Raw genomic sequence first — 17,347 nt, 5'->3', positions numbered from 1 at the left:
AAGCCTGTCATGCTAAGTTGTGAAGAGATACCAGTAATTTTTTTTTAAGCAGGGTATTTAGGCATATTTATCCTTGTATGCAAAACCAGATGGTGTAGCAGGACATTTGGAGTTTGGGTTTGTGCTTGTTTTCTGGTGTAACAGCTGACTATACTGCATAAGCATGTATGCTCACTTACTCCATGCAGAATGTAAGTTTTTACAAGTCTCAGGTCACGCTCCTTATGCTTTCTTTCCAAAACCACTAATATTTAATTTTGGATTAGAAGTTACCTGGAGACAGGATAACTATGGCTGTGAGCAGCGCATATTCTTCCTGTGTCATCTTCAGCTCCCCAATGCTTTTATAAAAATTAAACATGGGAGTTATGAATTCATCTGAGATACCTGTGAGAGAAAAAAAAAGGTGTAAAATTTGTTAATTATTGAAATTATCTGTTTATTGCCACAGAGCAGTTATTTAATACTAGAAGCCTTGACCGCCTTGGTGCGAGAAATTTACTACACAATTCAGGCCTGATGTAAGACAATTAGATACAAAAGTGCAAGCACAACCTTGTTTTCCAGATCAGAATAGAAACAAGCAAGGGCCAGCAAATTCTTTTCACACAGTTTCAAAGTCTTTCTTGCAAGCAATTCCTTTTCCTCTACAGTTTTGTCTGTCCAGGTCTTCAGGACAAGTCTCATACATGTTTTTCTTGCTGTCTGCTGATATTCTTCCTGTTTCCTGTTTCCAGTATGCGCATTTTGCAAAACAGTCCCCATGTTCCGTATCTTTACATTAGTTTTATGGAAACCTCTCAGGGTGTATGGTTTAATTCTAGCCCAACTCTACTCTACAGCTAACTGCCTTGGGCAGTTGCTTCAGTTGTCTCCATAGTCTTAATTGCTCCTTTTATGTAGCCTGAAACTTTAGCTAAGCCTAGGATTACCTGTAGTCCAAGATCAACTTGCTTACAACTACTACTACCTTAAAACATAAACTAGTGTATTATAAAGTACAGAGCCATAAATAATTAAAATCCAGCCCAGTTAAGGATAGGATCCTGCGATTGTCTTACTATCAGCAAGACCCTTTGGGGTTACCAAACTGGGGCATGCCAACGGGGCTTCCTCTTACTGACTTTGTCATCAGGTCACAATGTTGTTACTTAGCCTTAAGTTACAGTTGTACTTCATTCTGCTTTTTGGTGTAAAAGAGAAGTAGGTCCTGTGACATCAAATCTATGTTTGATTTTTTTTTTAAACTGGTGTGTGAGTCACTCCGAGCAGCCACCAGACCGTTGACAATGGCTGCTTGCAACACTGAAGTGGTGGCACCGACAAGCCATAGAGATCCGAACCAGTGGTTCTGTAGCAAGAAGTCTTTTGGTCTTCCTTGGCTGAAAGGATGGAAACCTCCTCTGTTCCCACAGATGAGGGCCCTAGGATTTCTTGTCATTTTACTCTTAATTTTGAGCTGTTCTGGCAGAAGACTTTATAACTTGGTGTGGAAACCACATGAAATAATGTGATTTTGAGTGCTGTATACAACACAAAGCTGCAGTCCAGGACTGGTAAGGTTTGGAGTGCATCCAATAGGGGAAATTAAAAATGAAACTCAGCAGGTGGAACTCAAAGAAAGGAAACATGAAGTCACTTGACTTAACTACAGACAAGTCACATTTTGCTGTGACAGTGACAAGTTAGTGGAATGGTTATGTGTCCCAACAGAGTGAAAGTATGGTCTTGCAGGGTGTGGTTTATTTTGTGGCTGAATGATGCATTTAAACATGTGACATGAGCAACCTATGTTCCCTTCAGATTACAAGCCACAAATCTTGTTTTTGTAACAAGTTCAGCACTACTGAGAAGAAGCTAAGTCAATTAAACAAATATATATGATGCGAGTCAGCTCATCCTATGTAAATTAGTAACACAGATGGAGCTTTATGCAGAGCAAACAAGTCATAGCATCTAATGTGCTGGGAGTTTTATGTCGTTAGTCACCAGCGAAAACTATTTAAAATTTTCAATATTTATTATTGCTAACTTTTGGGGAACCGCCTATCTCTCTCGGGCAGTTTTAAATGCCAAAGTTCCTTACAATGTTACATATGTAAGCAACACATACATATGACACACCAAAGGCTTAAAGTTCTCATGAATCTAGAAACAGGAAAAAAAGTAAGTCTAGCTGAGCCCTAAGGCAGAGCAAATTAATTCCTTTCATGGAAGTGAATAACTCATCAATGACATGAAAGGAATCCAAGACAAAAATGGATATTTTTAGAAGTGTCTGTGCAAGGTATCACACCACTGGGTTCAATCGTCTTGGCAGCAAACAGGAAACGTGAGGAAGTGGGCTGTGACTAAGATGCCCATCATTTGTTTCTCATATTCATAACTGGATTTTTTCTCTTTTTTTTTTGGGGGGGTCAGGTTAGCTTTCAGCTGGATGAATTCATTGTTCTGCTGACCACAAAGCTCCTCAAGTCCTACTGTCAATATAGCAGAAGTGGATGAAAATTATGCTGGTGAACAGGGTGTGGAATGACTAATTCAGGTCCTCATTGGTACAGGCACTGTATAAGCATGTAGTAAAACATTCCTTGCCCCAGAAAGCTTATAATCTAACATTAAGAAACTAAAGCATGGATGAGTGAAGCAAAAAATGAGTATAGATGTGGAAGCAAATGAAATTATGGCAGAGAGCCTCTCTGCACTACTGTATCTCAAACAGAAATAAAACAGAAGAGGTGAAAGGGAGTAAAAAGGGATGTTTCAGCAATGCAACTGATTTACTGCTTTTACTAAAGAGAACAGAACTTTGAAATCTTTAAATAGAGATATGTCACAAAACAATTATGAATGAAACCATGCACAATGAGCAGTTCTGAGACTAGGATAATGGAATTTTTTCTTGATTACTTGTTTTGCCCTCATCCTATCTGTGCTGCAGTTTTCCTGTTATTTCATCATCCTGTATGCACATGTTATACAAACCGCTGTTCCATCACAAGAGGGGGCTGTTTTCTAATAGGATTGAAATGCTTCAGTTTGGATTTAATAAACTCCACCAGAAAGCAAAACCGCAGGAAACAGATGTTTATAGTTCTTACTTTTTTTTTTTTTCTTATCTACTGTACAAGATGTTGTCTCTTCAATTCAGGTTATCAGAAAAAGAATTAAAGGCAATGTGTGCTCCTAACTGGAAAGGCCAGAGGAGAAATTATTTATGTGACTTTTCAAATGTCAGTTACAAATCATACTCCAAAAGTGAAAAAAATCCGATAGATAAAGTTATATTTCTGGCCTCAGTGAGAACTGAAGAGTTAACTGGGTCTAGCCCCCTTTATTTAGATCAGATGAGCACTGCATAGTACTGTGACAGATAAGCAGAGCTTCCTGGGCAGTGTTAATGGTGCCTCCTTCTTAACTTATTTTCAAAAAGTTTTCAAAAATTTGCTTCATGCAGCATTACAACAGTAAGAACGTGCCCCTCCGCAGTGTTTCACTGTGCATCATTCTGAACTACACAAAATTCTACCCAACCACCAGCCTAACTCTTGTCATCTGCTGAAGATACTGCAATTCATTTGATTGATTTCACTGCATTAATGGATGACTGGCTGTAAATCCCAGGGTAGTCAATGCTAGTGCTTTACTGGGTATGGCCCTGTGGCATTAGACTGGAGCAGATTTAAACCCATGAGCATTATTCATTCAGCACCCCTTACTTCTTGCACAGTTTCATCGCTTTCTGTAGCTTAAGACACAGCACACAGCATTGATTTAGACCTTGCCTTTTTTAGGGTTTTGTTCCTATGATTTCTCTCTGAAGGTAAGATAACTGTCGCTTTCATAAGGTTTGCGGTTTCAGGCCAATAATAATTATCTGGTCAACATAATCTTGGGATAGATGATTTCACTGTGATATTGAGCCAGTATTGCCACCTTTTTGAGATGAGTATTCTCTCTTCTATTCTGGCTGTTGATTAAAACTGAAAAGATTAATCTATTGCAAGAGGGAAGCTCGAGAGTAAGTACTCATTAACAGTAACTAGCACTGGGTGATTAATATGGATAAAGAGATCTTTTTTTATTGATAAATATGCAAGTGCCAGTAGATATTAAATCAAGGGTATATTAGTAGCTGTTTTATGAAAATAAAATATATTAATTACAAAATTACATCTTATCTTTCACAGTGTTTTATCTACCAGAACTGCTTTCCATGCTGCCTATGAGTCTGCCTTCTAACCTGTTCAAACGCATCAGTGGCCCTTTAAACGCTGATCAAATTCACTGTGTTGATGCTGAGAGCCAAAAAGGGGAAAACCTAGCCAGTAGAGAAGATACACCAAAGCATGTTCGTGTGACCTCCCCTCTCTCATCATCTTGTAGAGGTTAAATGGCCAACTTAAATGAGAGGCTAGCATGTGCCAAGGAGAACTCACAATCAGGATAACAAAACCCCTTCTTCTCAAAAGCAGTCAATAGAACCATGGTGAACCTGTCATTGCAAGCAAAGAGCCTTAGTCAAAATAAAACCCAAAAAAACCCAAAAAAACCCAACCAAACCACAACAAAATAAAAAACCAACAAACAAACCAAACCTGCAAGAGGGATGCAAATGACATAGCCACATACCATACTTTGGCAGTGGCTTGAATGCCTGCAGTCAGGAGGGAAGTGCGGCCTGGCACACAGCAGCAGCATCTGCACTGCCTTGAGCTAGTCTTCATAGCCTGAGTCTATTTAAATAAAGTTTTTGGGCTGGACAAGCAGGCTTACGCAGAAGAAAAGAGATTGGGTCCTCTGACATCTGTTCTTGTTTTCATGGGTATAAATTAACTCTGTACATACAATTTAAACGCTTTTATCAATTTTACTTGCAATTCAGGAACGTGGCACCGACCAACTTGGTGTGGTAAATTGTGCAGCACCGCTTACAAACAGAAAAGCTCTTTCCTATACTCTGTAATTTAAAGTGGTTCTAACTTCTAAATATTTTGGGCAGTGTGCAAGTTTTGGGTCAAGTAACAGGATGGTAAGTGTCTCCTTCTGTGTGGAGGCATATGACCATTTGGAGGATTAGACACCTATGATTTGCAGGTGTGTTTAGAAACAAGGGGCTAAATACTGGCCAGGTTGCTGTCTCAGATTAGATTATTTGGACTCAGCAGTGAAGATCATTTCATTTTGTTTCTCTGCACAGACCCCAGCACAATGGGATTTTGAAGCACCACCATTACTCAGTACTAGTAATCAAATAATAAAAGCCAAAGGCAGCGGAAGTGATTAGGTGTCTGTTGTTCCAGTGCCAAACTTTGCCCTTGGTTGCAGGAGTGTCTTGTCCAAATCAACAGGAACTTTGTATCCCACATTCAAGGGCAAAAGATGGCCGCTTGCCAATGCTTTGAAATTGTGACTATTTCTTTTTTTCCTTGTATCCCATTGTACGTCAACACCTGTAACCCATCCAGGAAGGCAACAGTATATTTCACAGTGTCAGGTATCCTGCTGCCAACTGAAAATTTGGGTCCATATCAGAAGATCTGTCCGTATCAGATAGTATCTTATTCCCTGATACTGAAGTTAGTAGTACTGCTCTGTAGAATAAAATGATGGAATAAAAATCTGTGGCTCTTCATGACCGCTGAAAGCAGGTATCCTTAGGAAAGCAAGCTATAAATGCTCACTGAGGAAACATTCAGCATTTCAGCACTGTTTTTAAAAGTATTGTCCTGCTATATAATGGGGAGAGTTTGCTTTCAAAAGAACAGAAAGAAACTAAGCATTAAATTACTAGGATGTCAGCCTTTCACAGAATGAATCAGTCACAACTTGGTGTATGCATAGTGAAGCATCACATAAGATGAGTAAGTGGCATGAGCTTTCATTAACATTAAACAAAATGTCTGTATTTCTCAGTAAGTCTCAATATTGGGATGAGTAGGAGAGGATTTCAGTCTCAGCAGCAGCTAATGAAAGAATTTCCATAACACCTTATGGAAAGGCCATAAGGGCACAAACAAAGGCAGTCAATGAGCTGCACCAGGACTTGAGCAATATGCTCAAGCTAGGAAATAAAAATACACATCATCAGCATGAGAATAAAAACGAAGGCTGCTAATACTCAAAGGTCATCACCACCAGATCTCTTGGCTTTTTTATCAGAAAAAATAAATCCATTCTATACAATCAGACTGGGGAAGGCATAAATATTAATAGATGAGAGCAGCTTCCAAGTGGACATGGTGTCAGGTGACAGAAGTCTGGACAGCTTGTGACTTTCAGGCAGGTTCCCCACCCCCGATTTTATGGATACAGACAGCAAGGCTTGACAATAGGACTTATGTGACATTCAGACAATTGTCTGCACCTAAAAATATGTGCACAGAAGTTCTGACTAACAGCAATAATTTATGGCTGATGGCCTGACAGTGTTTCGGACCTCACTAGGAGTCATGAATAATCCTGATCCGTCTGTCATTCATTACCTATAAATTTAATTTCTAAACTTTCCCTTAGCTATCACTGCATTTCCTCTGCTGCTCTCTATTGTCTTTGCAGGGTGTTTCAGTTCACTGCATTTAGTCTTGTTTTTTCAGTGAGGTGTTTTTTTTTTTAAAAAACCAACGTACCTATCTCTGAATTTATGTGTAATTCTCATGGGTTTTCTTCTTTATTTGGCTTGGGTTTAATCTCTTCTGGCCATTTTATCTCTTGGACCAGTCTATAACATGATAATGGCCAGCTGCAGTTTCTGGTAGCATGTGTCCTTAAAGGTTAAGGCTGGAAGAGGCTGCTTAAGTTTCTATCCTAATATCACGTTTCATTTAGAGTAGGCTATTATTCAACCTAGAGCCCTGGTGTTGAGTCCTATGTCGTACAGGAATGTGAACTATATATTTAATATTTTTGAAAGCTGTATGTGTAAGCAAGGATAACAGAAGAATTTGGATGCCTTTCTTTCATTTCGTTTAAAGTCAAGACACATGAAAATGACTATGATTTAAACAACAAAACTAAGATGTTTCAGTAGTAGGTATTTTCCAACAATTATTCAGTTTGCCTAAATGTGTAATTCTGGAATTTATCAAAAACTAAGACAAAACATGCAGTCTGAGTGACTTCTGGTCCTGTGCAGTAGTAGTTAAATAGCATCGGTAGCAGCAATTAAGTTAACACCGCTACAAATGCAAAGATTTACAAGATGCTTCTGTTGTGTACTGTCACAGCCCCATTAAATGCAGCTGAGGAAAACATTTTTAAGTAGGCTTGAATTTGTATGGAGTAGAGAAATAAAATACATGGAAAAGGGTATTTGACCTGTATTCTGGCTATTAATGGAAGGAAAGAATGCAGCCAGCAGTAAGCTGGATAATACAGTATTCTCCTGTAATGTAGGGAGGAAGCAATGAGCAGCAGTATTTCCTCTTACGTCTCCAACTTGATCCTGGCTTGAGGGAAAATATTTCTGAGAGCCTTTTCCAAAAGCAGTAAGATACATATATGTGTATGTGTGTGTGTGTGCGCGTGCGTGTGTATATACACGCACACTAAAAATGTTATCTTTCATTTCTTGCAAACTATTCAGCCCAGGATTTGTTCTAATCCAGAACTCATTTTTAATTTACCTTGGGTTTTTTTTTCCACCCAGAAGAAAAGAATTGCAGGAAATCTTCCTCTGGAATAAATAATACCGCATTTGAAATCATTACTTGTCTTGAAACTTTCCTCTACACAAAATGTTATTCTTTAAATCTATTTCATGACAGGTAAATAATATTACTGCAGGATACATTGTCATATTATTCCAGCTAGTCATGTTACGGTATGAAATGCTATCTTTAAGTCCAGTACTAGCTTGCAAAAAATTACTTTGCATCTCATCTGGACTTAATAGATGCAGAGAATTAACAGGGTATTTTAAAATTATGAGTAAGGAAAAAACTATTGGTATGACACAATAGCTTATGTAATGTTCTAGATCAAAGTATTTCCCGCTTCTGCTCTTTATGAACAGTTGACACCTTCAACTAGAAGGTTGATACTGACTGTATAGATTAGAGGAGCAGAAGCTTTCAGAAGTCATGTATTCATATGGATTAATTTCTCTAAGACCTATTTTAATAAAAAAATTAGGTAATATTCGAGTACAAAAATGTCTTAATGAAGACATTTGGATCCATGACAACTCATTACTGTTTCCAGGAAATATCTCTGTCCTTCTTGGCATACTTCTCTGCGTGCAGTACCTGGACCAGAAGCCACCCATGTTCACTCTCAAAGTCACTATTTCCAGTCCATCAAACAGTAACCTCTTATAATAAATTGAAATGAAAGGCACGCAAAAAAAACCCTACAAAATATAAACCTACAATTGAGTGTGCTAAGCGAAACTAAATATATACCTTCAGCACATGAGTTATTCTCATGTTTCCTAACTTCTTTTCAGGGTTTCAAATATGTAAGTATTCATCTAATTTTGCTTATATCAGTAGTACCTTCACATTACTGATTTTAAGAGTTTCAGAACTGAGTTTAAGCCCATTTCTATGACTACTATTGAGGTTAAATGTTATCCTATCCCTTTCTCCTTCTGACCATTAAAAAGGAAGGCCAGAAGCCAGAGCCAAAGCACTCTCTGACTATAGACAGACTCTTTGATTCTGAAGTTTTGTTACATTTGAGTTTTGAACAACTGATAGCTCTGGGGTGGATGAAGTTTTCTGGTTAATACAGAAAAGGGCAAAACATTCAGTATTTCATCATTGGAGCACAAAGAATACATAACAATGCAAAACATGACTTTCTGTTCTTTAAGGAACAATCAAGATACAGCCCTGTTTGACTTCTGTTAATTATTAAGATTTATGTCTAGAACCCGTATAATTTGTCATAGCCATTGAGCCTTTGATGGACCTTAAGAAGCAGAAAACATACTGAGAACATGCCATGTTTATAATTCTTCTACGCACCTTGTGCAGTGTGATTCAATTTTACCAAATTGACCCTAAGAATATGAGTTTCCCTACAGTCAATTCCAGTAACATCCTAACATCTTTTTTTCTTTCTTTCTCTCTTTGAAAGCATAAATATTGTTATTTTATATTAATAATTTGAAATGGTGGTACTTTATTGGTCTTTAATGCTCATATTTTGAGACTTACACTGGGTTTATTTGATACAGTGTCATTCATAATACTTGCAATGTACTTATAAATAAACCTTTACCATATGACCTTTAGACTCAAGGCTGAGTTGGATTTGTTCTAGTTAATATCAAAAACAGCATTCAGATAAACCTGTTGCAATGCTAATAAACAATTCTACTAGCTTTTCAAGGGCAAAATACTGACACAGAAGTGCAATGGTGTGGTTTGGTTTTTCCTCATTAAAAAAGATACTTACCACTATTGCGAATTCTTTCTTCTAAAAGGACAGTATGTCCTGTAGGCAGTTTCCTACTGAAGATCTCAGCTGACCGGAGGAACATGGCTTCTACTGCTGAGCCCTTCAGCAAAGCAATCTGATCGTCATGATCAAGGGTTTGGAAGCCTGGGGAGATGCTAGATATAAGTAAGGCAGCAACAGAAAAGTCCCCGCTATTTTCTGTCTTGGAGTTCTTGCATGTGAAGTGCTAAACATGTATAACCTTGATGCTGATGTCAGTGGGGTTGCCAGGTGCTGTGGAAATCGAAACCCAGATTCCAGAAAAGGACAGAGATTTTTTTCTCCCTGAAGTTTGAGAATTAGCCTTGTGCTTCAGTTATCATGGTACTTTAAGAGGAAAATGTTAAGAAAAGTTTAGTGGTGTAGCACAACCACTGTTGTGGAGATTTTGTCTAGCCTGATGGCACTGCCTAACATCTTCTGCCATATTTCCACCAGAGCTCTCTATAAGACTCTCCCCTCTGCCATGCTGCTTTCAGCTCTTTCCATACTCCGATGGCAAAACTCAGCATGTGAAGCATCTGATTTTAAAAATTCTACCTTGCATTTGGACTAAGATACAACTTTACATTGAGGCTTCTTGCTGTATTTTAAATATGTGTTTCTCTTTTTGGAAGTGAAGGTCTCTAAAACCCACTGAAGAAATCAGAAGGAATTTGGTCATTTGTGTGAATATAGAGCTGATCCTCTGAAGAACAGGGAGCTGAAGATCATGGGAAACTCTCCTCATACTTGCCAGTGCAGGTACCCACCTTATACCCACCCCCTGATTCTGTGGGGAAGGGCAGAAAAAGATAATGTAGAGAATGAAACAAAAAGGTGATAAATCCTGCCAGATGTACTCTAAGTCAACACTGAAAGTAGCAGATTGTTCAGTTACAAAGCTCCTCCATTCATCTTTCTCAACATAAACTGAACAGCAGGACCTGGATCTTTTTCTGTATTTCTGACTTTAAGACCCCTTTGCCTTTTCCTCAGCATAAGACCGCTTGGATTACAGAAGTCGCGGGGGGGGGGGGGGGGGGGGGGGTGGGTTTCCCACCAACCATCAAGTTTCTAGCTCATAGCTTCACTCCCTGTTAGGTGTGGATGTGCACTCATAATCCTGTGCTTAAGCAGTGATTAAGGAGCAATGTTAGCATCTTTCCACTGACATTGCTGTACCCCTTTGTTTAATTTGTGCTCCATTCATTTCCTGCGAGCCAATATCCCAGTTAGCTTAAAAAAATATATAGTTACAGCTGCAGCGCTGAGCTTTGAAGCAAGCCCATAACACACAGAGAAAGGGTCAATATAATGGGAATAACAGGAAAATAATGTTTTCATACAGCTCAGCATTACTTGTCTTACAAGGAACCTGTACCATGCCGAGTCTTCACTCTTAAGGTAACATCAGCTTAGGAGTTAAAAAAATACTAATGATAAGTTCACGTTTTCAGTGCTTGTCCATAACACGCTCTGCAAGGACCATAACAGTTGGTGCCACCAACTAGGGAAAGTTCTTGTTTAGGATGCACAATTCAGTGCATGCCATGACCTAGAAGCTTTGCTAGAAAGGCAGCAAAGCCTGTGAAGCAGAGTCTAGCAAGTGTTAGTGGTAATTTAGAGGCAGACTATTTAGCATTGTGGTGACAGATGTATATTAAATCTCTTTAGAGACACAACCCCTTCTCTGAGCATTTTGTTTGTCAATAGATGAAGAGTGCCACACCTCAGACTGACAGAGTTTGAATTACTCAGTGTATTATTCCTCAGAGCACAAAACTACTTTTCTTCAGTGTCTGAAGAATGCATATGTGTCAGAGGAGGCCTTTTTATGTAGCTTTTAAAATATACACAACAATTGCCAAATGGCAACTGCAAGGCGTGTAAGCTTTGCAATAAGAAAATTTACCCCAACACAGTGGATATACCTGGTAGTTTTTTAGTGAATTCCACAAGAACCTGCACATGACTGGTAGCCATTTCTGTTAAAATCAGAAAATTTCCTTCAGCACTGAATTCCTCATGTAACTGTTAAAAAATCAAACAAAATCTGTTAATATTTATTGTCACTTCACATTTAAGAGCATAAAATACAAGAATTACCAGACTGGATCAGGCAAGAGGCATTTGTCTCCAATGGTTGTCAAAAAGAGGTATTTTTGAAAGGTGATGTAAGAAGTAAAAGAAGTAGACAGTGTCCTTTCCTCTGGAATATCTGTCTCACTTTCAGTGTCGTGTCTAGCAATCCATGATTTAGGTACTTCTTGAGCTTGAAGTTCTATGTGTACCGTAATATTTAACCAAAAGCTTTGTTATCCATGATCCATGAATTTGTCTATTTCTGTTTTTAATACATTTTTGGTTTTGATCTCCTCAACCTTTCATGGAAGTAAGTTCCACAAGTTAGTTATGGGTTATTCAACCCTCCCCCTGCAAGTATCTTCCTTTTAGTTTTCAAAGTTGATGACTTAAGAAATAATTTTCTACAATTATTTTGGTTTGGGTTTTTTTTTTTAAGATTGAACATGACAGTTTTTTTTTAAAATATATCTCAAACAATTTTTTCTCCCTGTTTCCCAACAATTTTCCATCCTACCATGAAATCTCTTAAAGGGAAAATGGAATTTCTGGAAGGTAGAGAGGGAAAGGAAAGACGAGGGGATGAAACAAAAATCCAAAACTGGAAAATGTTGGGAATTTGGGTTCAAAACAATAAAATATTTTCAAGATTCCAGGCTGGTATCTTTATAGAAAGGAACCTTGGCTGCAAGTCAAAATCACTGCCTATACTGCCAATGCAAAAATCAAAGCTCCAATCAGCAAAGGTTAGATTTGAGCATAAAAGTGTATTTCCAGAGTTGAAAGCTTTTTCTTAGCATCCAAGTTTGATAAACAAAGATGCAGTCTAACTGTTGACTGAATTGGAGAGATTCTGCCCCCTTGCAGCATCTTTTAACAGTAAGCTTTTACCCATAGTTTGCTCTACTACTTAGTACACCTACTTATGCTGAGTACAAATATTTTCTGCTCTGTAATCCTCAGCTTCATCATCTGCATCTCAAAAATTAATTCATCAATGTACTTACTAGTTTTTTTGACACCTCCTGTGGTATTTGTTGTTTACTGTATGAATCCATGATGTAATCAAGAAGATTCTGCTGTTCTGGGGTAAACTCCACTTTCTCCTATACTGGCAAAAAAAAATCTCATCATGAAATCCAGTCACAGAAATGATCTAGCATCTCTTGCTTTAGGCAAAAGTTATACATCTATTTCTCACACCTGGAGACCAAACAGACAAGAGGTTTTCTTGTCACTAATATTTCTGTGAAAGTGTATGGAAGAGAGGCATATAATGCTTCTAAATTGCATGAGTGTGTGTGATCTAGTATTACAAATAAGGAAATGCTTAGCAAATAACTAGGTATGCTCAAACTCTAATATCACGCCTCACCGTATGTAATATATACCTGGCATATATATCACAGAAAAAATACTTCATGGATTTTATGGATGCTTTACTGAGTTTTGACTGAAAATATCAGAACTACTGCTATACTCAAGGTGTTTCCTTGACTTCGTGGGAGATGGAGTTTTAATTAATACAGACAGCTCCAGAGAGTTTGCAAGTACTCTATATTCACTGTAGTAGCTGCATTTAGCTCAAACATTACCACCACTGTATGAAATATTACAAGAATTTTCTTACCCTATATATTTTAGTTGTAGATGTCACTTGTTTCATGTCATGGACTTCATTATCTTCGTTGACTGTCTGATCTGGGGGCTGTTTCACATTTTTCCGTAGCCTTTTTGACTTGCATTGTATTTCTGTTAACAGACCTAGAACATGTAATACAACAGATAGCAATTGGATTTATGTATTCCTCAAGCACAGAGCAGGTACATAAATACGCCCATGGATGCCCTTTACACTAACAAACCCACTTACCTGTGCAGATCATTCCCAGAACATGTCATTATCTTTGGATGTGTGTTTAATGAGACATGCTAAGTACACACTAATGAGTAGTCTAGCCCAGCAGGAGCCCATCTACAGAGCAAAACAGTTCTGGTGACCCAGCATCCACACAGCGTGCATGTCAGGGGTCTTGCTTTGGACCAGCTCTAATGTGGTCTTACAGGCAGAAAACCCATTAGTGATAGAGTGCGCTGGAGCGTGTCTTTGGTTTTGTTCCATCAAAAGAAAAGCCCTTCATGTGCTCCAACACCAGAACCAAAGTGTAATAAATGGGGTCAATTGGAAGACTGTCATCAAAAGTGTGCTACTCATCTGATCCAAAACAGTAACTGAGGTAGAGCTGTTCTTACACAAAGAGCAGTGAATGTTTTCAATAATCTTTAAGCAATATTATGTCTGTAGGGCAGAATCTTCACACGGAAAGCCCTTTCAGAAGAGAGGATTACAGGGCTTTAGCCATTATGGTGTTGCTATACAGATAGACCAACAGCTGAAAATGTAGGCTCGGAAGTAACTCAAGCTGGCAAATGTACCTGAAAGATGCATTTATTTAAAATGTTACCTGGTTGGTCTTGCTATTTTCCATTTCATTGTATTAGAGGACTGAATAAAGCCCTGGTTTTACTATAGCGTTTCACTCACTCTAATGAAAGCATTTTTGCACTTGTGTTTTTTTTAATTTTTTTGTTCTAGACTACATTTCAGTACCTTGAACCAGGGAGCATCCTTGTGTGGATGTCATAAAAACTAGCAATTTGCTTGTGCTCACAAAAGAAAGGGACAATAGGTGCCCTACACAACCAGTGGAAGGCAGCCAGAAAGTAAAATGAAAAAGTAAACAGCTAAGTGTTCATCTAAAAATAAACCTATCAGCACAGGACTTCTTTTCTTTCTTTCCTTCTTACTTTTTTTTTTTTTTTTAGCTTCTTTCAAGTCTCATTCCCGTTCTTCGCCTTTGAAAATGCAGAGCAGGAAAAGAGGCTCATTCAGTGAGTATATGATAGTGGAGGAAGATACCATGAAAACAGTGAATTTTGTTGTGAATGTTTTTAATTTCCTGTTTAAGCACTATATAAAATAACCTACCTGAACTGCTGAGAGAAGAGGAAATTTACATGATTAAAATAAGACCTGCAAATAATACCTTGAAAGGGGGGAATAGGAATGATGGAGATAATAATTGGTATCGAGCCATGTAATTTGTGCTGCCACACAGCATCATAGATTTCTAAAATATTCAGTGCATCCTTTGGCAGTGTTAATGGGCTTGTACTGTTTTCCACAAGCTTAGGGTCTGGTCTACTACCTTCCTAGGGAAAATTTGGTTTACATTTGCCTTAAGTAGTAAGACAGATTTTTCTCATGCTTCCTGTTACTGAGTAGTACCTTGACATCTTCTTCTGGCTCCCTTTAATTTAGCTGGAAAACTCATGTGAGAGACAGGACTTTACTTTTTAACTCAGAGATGGCTAGGTTGCAAGGGGTATTAAATGGGTATTACCTTCCAGGAAGAGTGGCAGAACCTGGGTCTTCCTTAGGTAGATATTTCACCCAAGAAACTTCTTGCAGTTTATATCAAAACTACAGCAAATGACTGAAACTGATGGTTAGTAATTTTGATCTGTCTGCGGTTTGTATATAAAGGGCAGGTTTAGGACTGTTGAGTAGCCATGCTATAAATGCCTATAAGACTTTACCTCCTTGTTCAGAAGGAAAAAAGAATCCACATAACTTGCAATTACAATCCTATAAAATGAGTAAGTGAAACAAAGTTCAAGGTAATCTTTTATTTCCTAGTCTCTTTTTGTTGTTGTTGTTTCCAAATAAATGCTTTATACTACTAGAAGCTTCATGTTTTACTGTCCTGGATTGCCTTGAACTGAAAGCAATTATACGGCACACTCCTACTTAAAAGCCATTAAATAGTACCTTGCCAAACATCCTCATTGCAGTGCATTAGAGCATGGTTATGGTTAAGTCATGAGCAACACAATATATCCAGTGTTTCCATCGCAGAGAGAGAGTCAGGTGGCAGTGGCACGCACTGTCTTTTATTTCACATATGCCAGTTTGTGAAAACGATAGGCCAGTTTAAAAGTTTCATGTGGGCCCAGTCAGTATTACTTACGCTGACCTATTTTTTCAGTGGTGGGTGGTTTTTTGTCCTATTGAGTCACTCAGGCTATTTTGAAGCCTCAAAATTTTGAAACAATGGATCTGGGATCAGCACCACAGGGGACTTATTTTCCCCTGACACTTAGGGACACATGGAGGCTGTCATCAAGTGGTGGTGCCTGCTCATATATTTAGGTATTGCATGAGAATATGTCATATCTCAGGATCTTTGTGGCCTGTTCAATTTGCAGAATGAAAGATTAATTACATTATGCTGGCAATGCATTCCAAATATTGATGGAGCTTATTGTTTCTCACAAAACCAACAGTTAATATAGCATCTTCTGATCAGATTGAGGGATAGAAGTATATTAAAAATTCCAAGTAGATTAATTTCCTGTATGAACCTAAATTGGTTTCACACATATGTGTATGCTAAAATGATTGGAGCCATCAAGAAAAATAAATTGTAGCCCTGTTCATGGAAGGTGGAAAAGCAGATGTTTACAGAGTCTTTTCAGGAGCAAGCTTTCAAAAATAATGGATTGGCAAACATTTTACTCAAAATTGAGTTTTAAATGTGTTTAAAGTTGCGCTCCAATATGAATATGAAATGAAGTTTATAACCTGTCAGTCTGAACAACATATTTGCTTTAATATGAAACATTATTAAAGTCCATCAGCTTCATTTCTGGAGACGATTCTACCTATGTGCCTATATGCAAGGCAGGAAAATCTATAGTGCCATAAGAAAAGCTAATGAGACTATAAAAAACGGCTATCCCTTAGCAGGCTTTGTCTGATTGCTGGGTGAGGTCTGGGAACATACACGTGGCAAGTCCACAGAAACTTCCTGCTAGTAGCAGTCCTTCTCTTTTCTTGAAAATGGCATTATTTGAATGCCAAAATTTGGACTTGGCTAGCAAGAACTTGCCAGAGAGAGCCCCAGAAAGAGTAGCCAAGGGAAGCACCAGGAGTTTCCTGCTCTGACTTCCAGAACACTGCAAACCCCTCACTCCTGGGGAGTCTCCTGTAGATTTGCTTGCCATGACTGCTTTTTCTTCCCACCCTAGTGGACTAATGGCTGTTATCTAGTGCAGAACAGCCCTTCCTTCACCATTTGCTTGGCTCTTATACCCTTGTGCCCCTGACCACCAACTAAATTCTGTTGCTTATAAGTGCATTTGCCTTTTTCAACAGGATTTGATGCACTGGCACAGCATCATCTTTAATGTGCCTTCCCCCTGCCAGATGACACCTTTTATAGCTTTCTTATTAAAACCAGCCCAATTAAATATAGTATTTGATGTGTTCTCTGCACACTCTTACTACATGATGCAAATACCTGTATACATACATTCAGCCAACATGCCCATTTGCTTGCATTTCCTTAGGCGGCACTCCTGGCATTTTCTCCTCATGTACATATCCATCTCGCAGTTGCCTCCATTTTTACACTTGTATACTGCATTTTTTGTGATGCTTCTTCTGAAGAACCCTGCAGAACACAGTAGTGACATAGATAAAAGAAAACACTCAAAGAAGCAAGGTAACCAAGTTGAAGAGCACCTCCACCAGGTTTTCCGAATTACACATGTTCTGCTACATTGCGAGTTTCTTTCAGTGCCTGCACAACTATGTTCTTGATGTTTGTACTGAGAATAGTATCAAAGTTATATAATTTAATAAATCAACATGGTAAATCACGTGCCCAAGTATTAGATATTAGCCCAAAGTAAGGTCCTGGACTGTGAATGTTGGGAAAATTCAGACCCGTACCTGAAACCTGCCAGGAGCAGGTTGCGCACCAGGTCTAGAGCA

General features: G+C 38.4%; 1 protein-coding gene across 4 annotated transcripts in view; it reads right to left on the bottom strand.

Moving 5' to 3' along the window:
• NR1H4 (nuclear receptor subfamily 1 group H member 4) overlaps positions 1-17,347 on the bottom strand; it is a 40,927-nt gene that overhangs the window by 1,872 nt on the left and 21,708 nt on the right. For 3 of the 4 annotated variants that reach the window (XM_064451768.1, XM_064451778.1, XM_064451798.1), the window contains 6 exons: positions 16,872-17,024; positions 13,139-13,272; positions 12,516-12,614; positions 11,358-11,457; positions 9,403-9,549; positions 274-387 (listed from right to left, as the gene is read on the bottom strand). In XM_064451768.1, the coding sequence (XP_064307838.1) occupies positions 274-387; positions 9,403-9,549; positions 11,358-11,457; positions 12,516-12,614; positions 13,139-13,272; positions 16,872-17,024 (747 nt within the window). The remainder of the gene's footprint in view (positions 1-273; positions 388-9,402; positions 9,550-11,357; positions 11,458-12,515; positions 12,615-13,138; positions 13,273-16,871; positions 17,025-17,347) is intronic. The other variant, XM_064451788.1, reaches the window with a different exon arrangement.

The sequence above is a fragment of the Phalacrocorax carbo genome, chromosome 1 (genome assembly GCF_963921805.1).
Source record: "Phalacrocorax carbo chromosome 1, bPhaCar2.1, whole genome shotgun sequence".
NCBI classification, from domain to species: domain Eukaryota; kingdom Metazoa; phylum Chordata; class Aves; order Suliformes; family Phalacrocoracidae; genus Phalacrocorax; species Phalacrocorax carbo.
The sequence above is the reverse complement of the archived record's forward strand: the minus strand, read 5'-3'. Positions and strand labels throughout refer to the sequence as shown.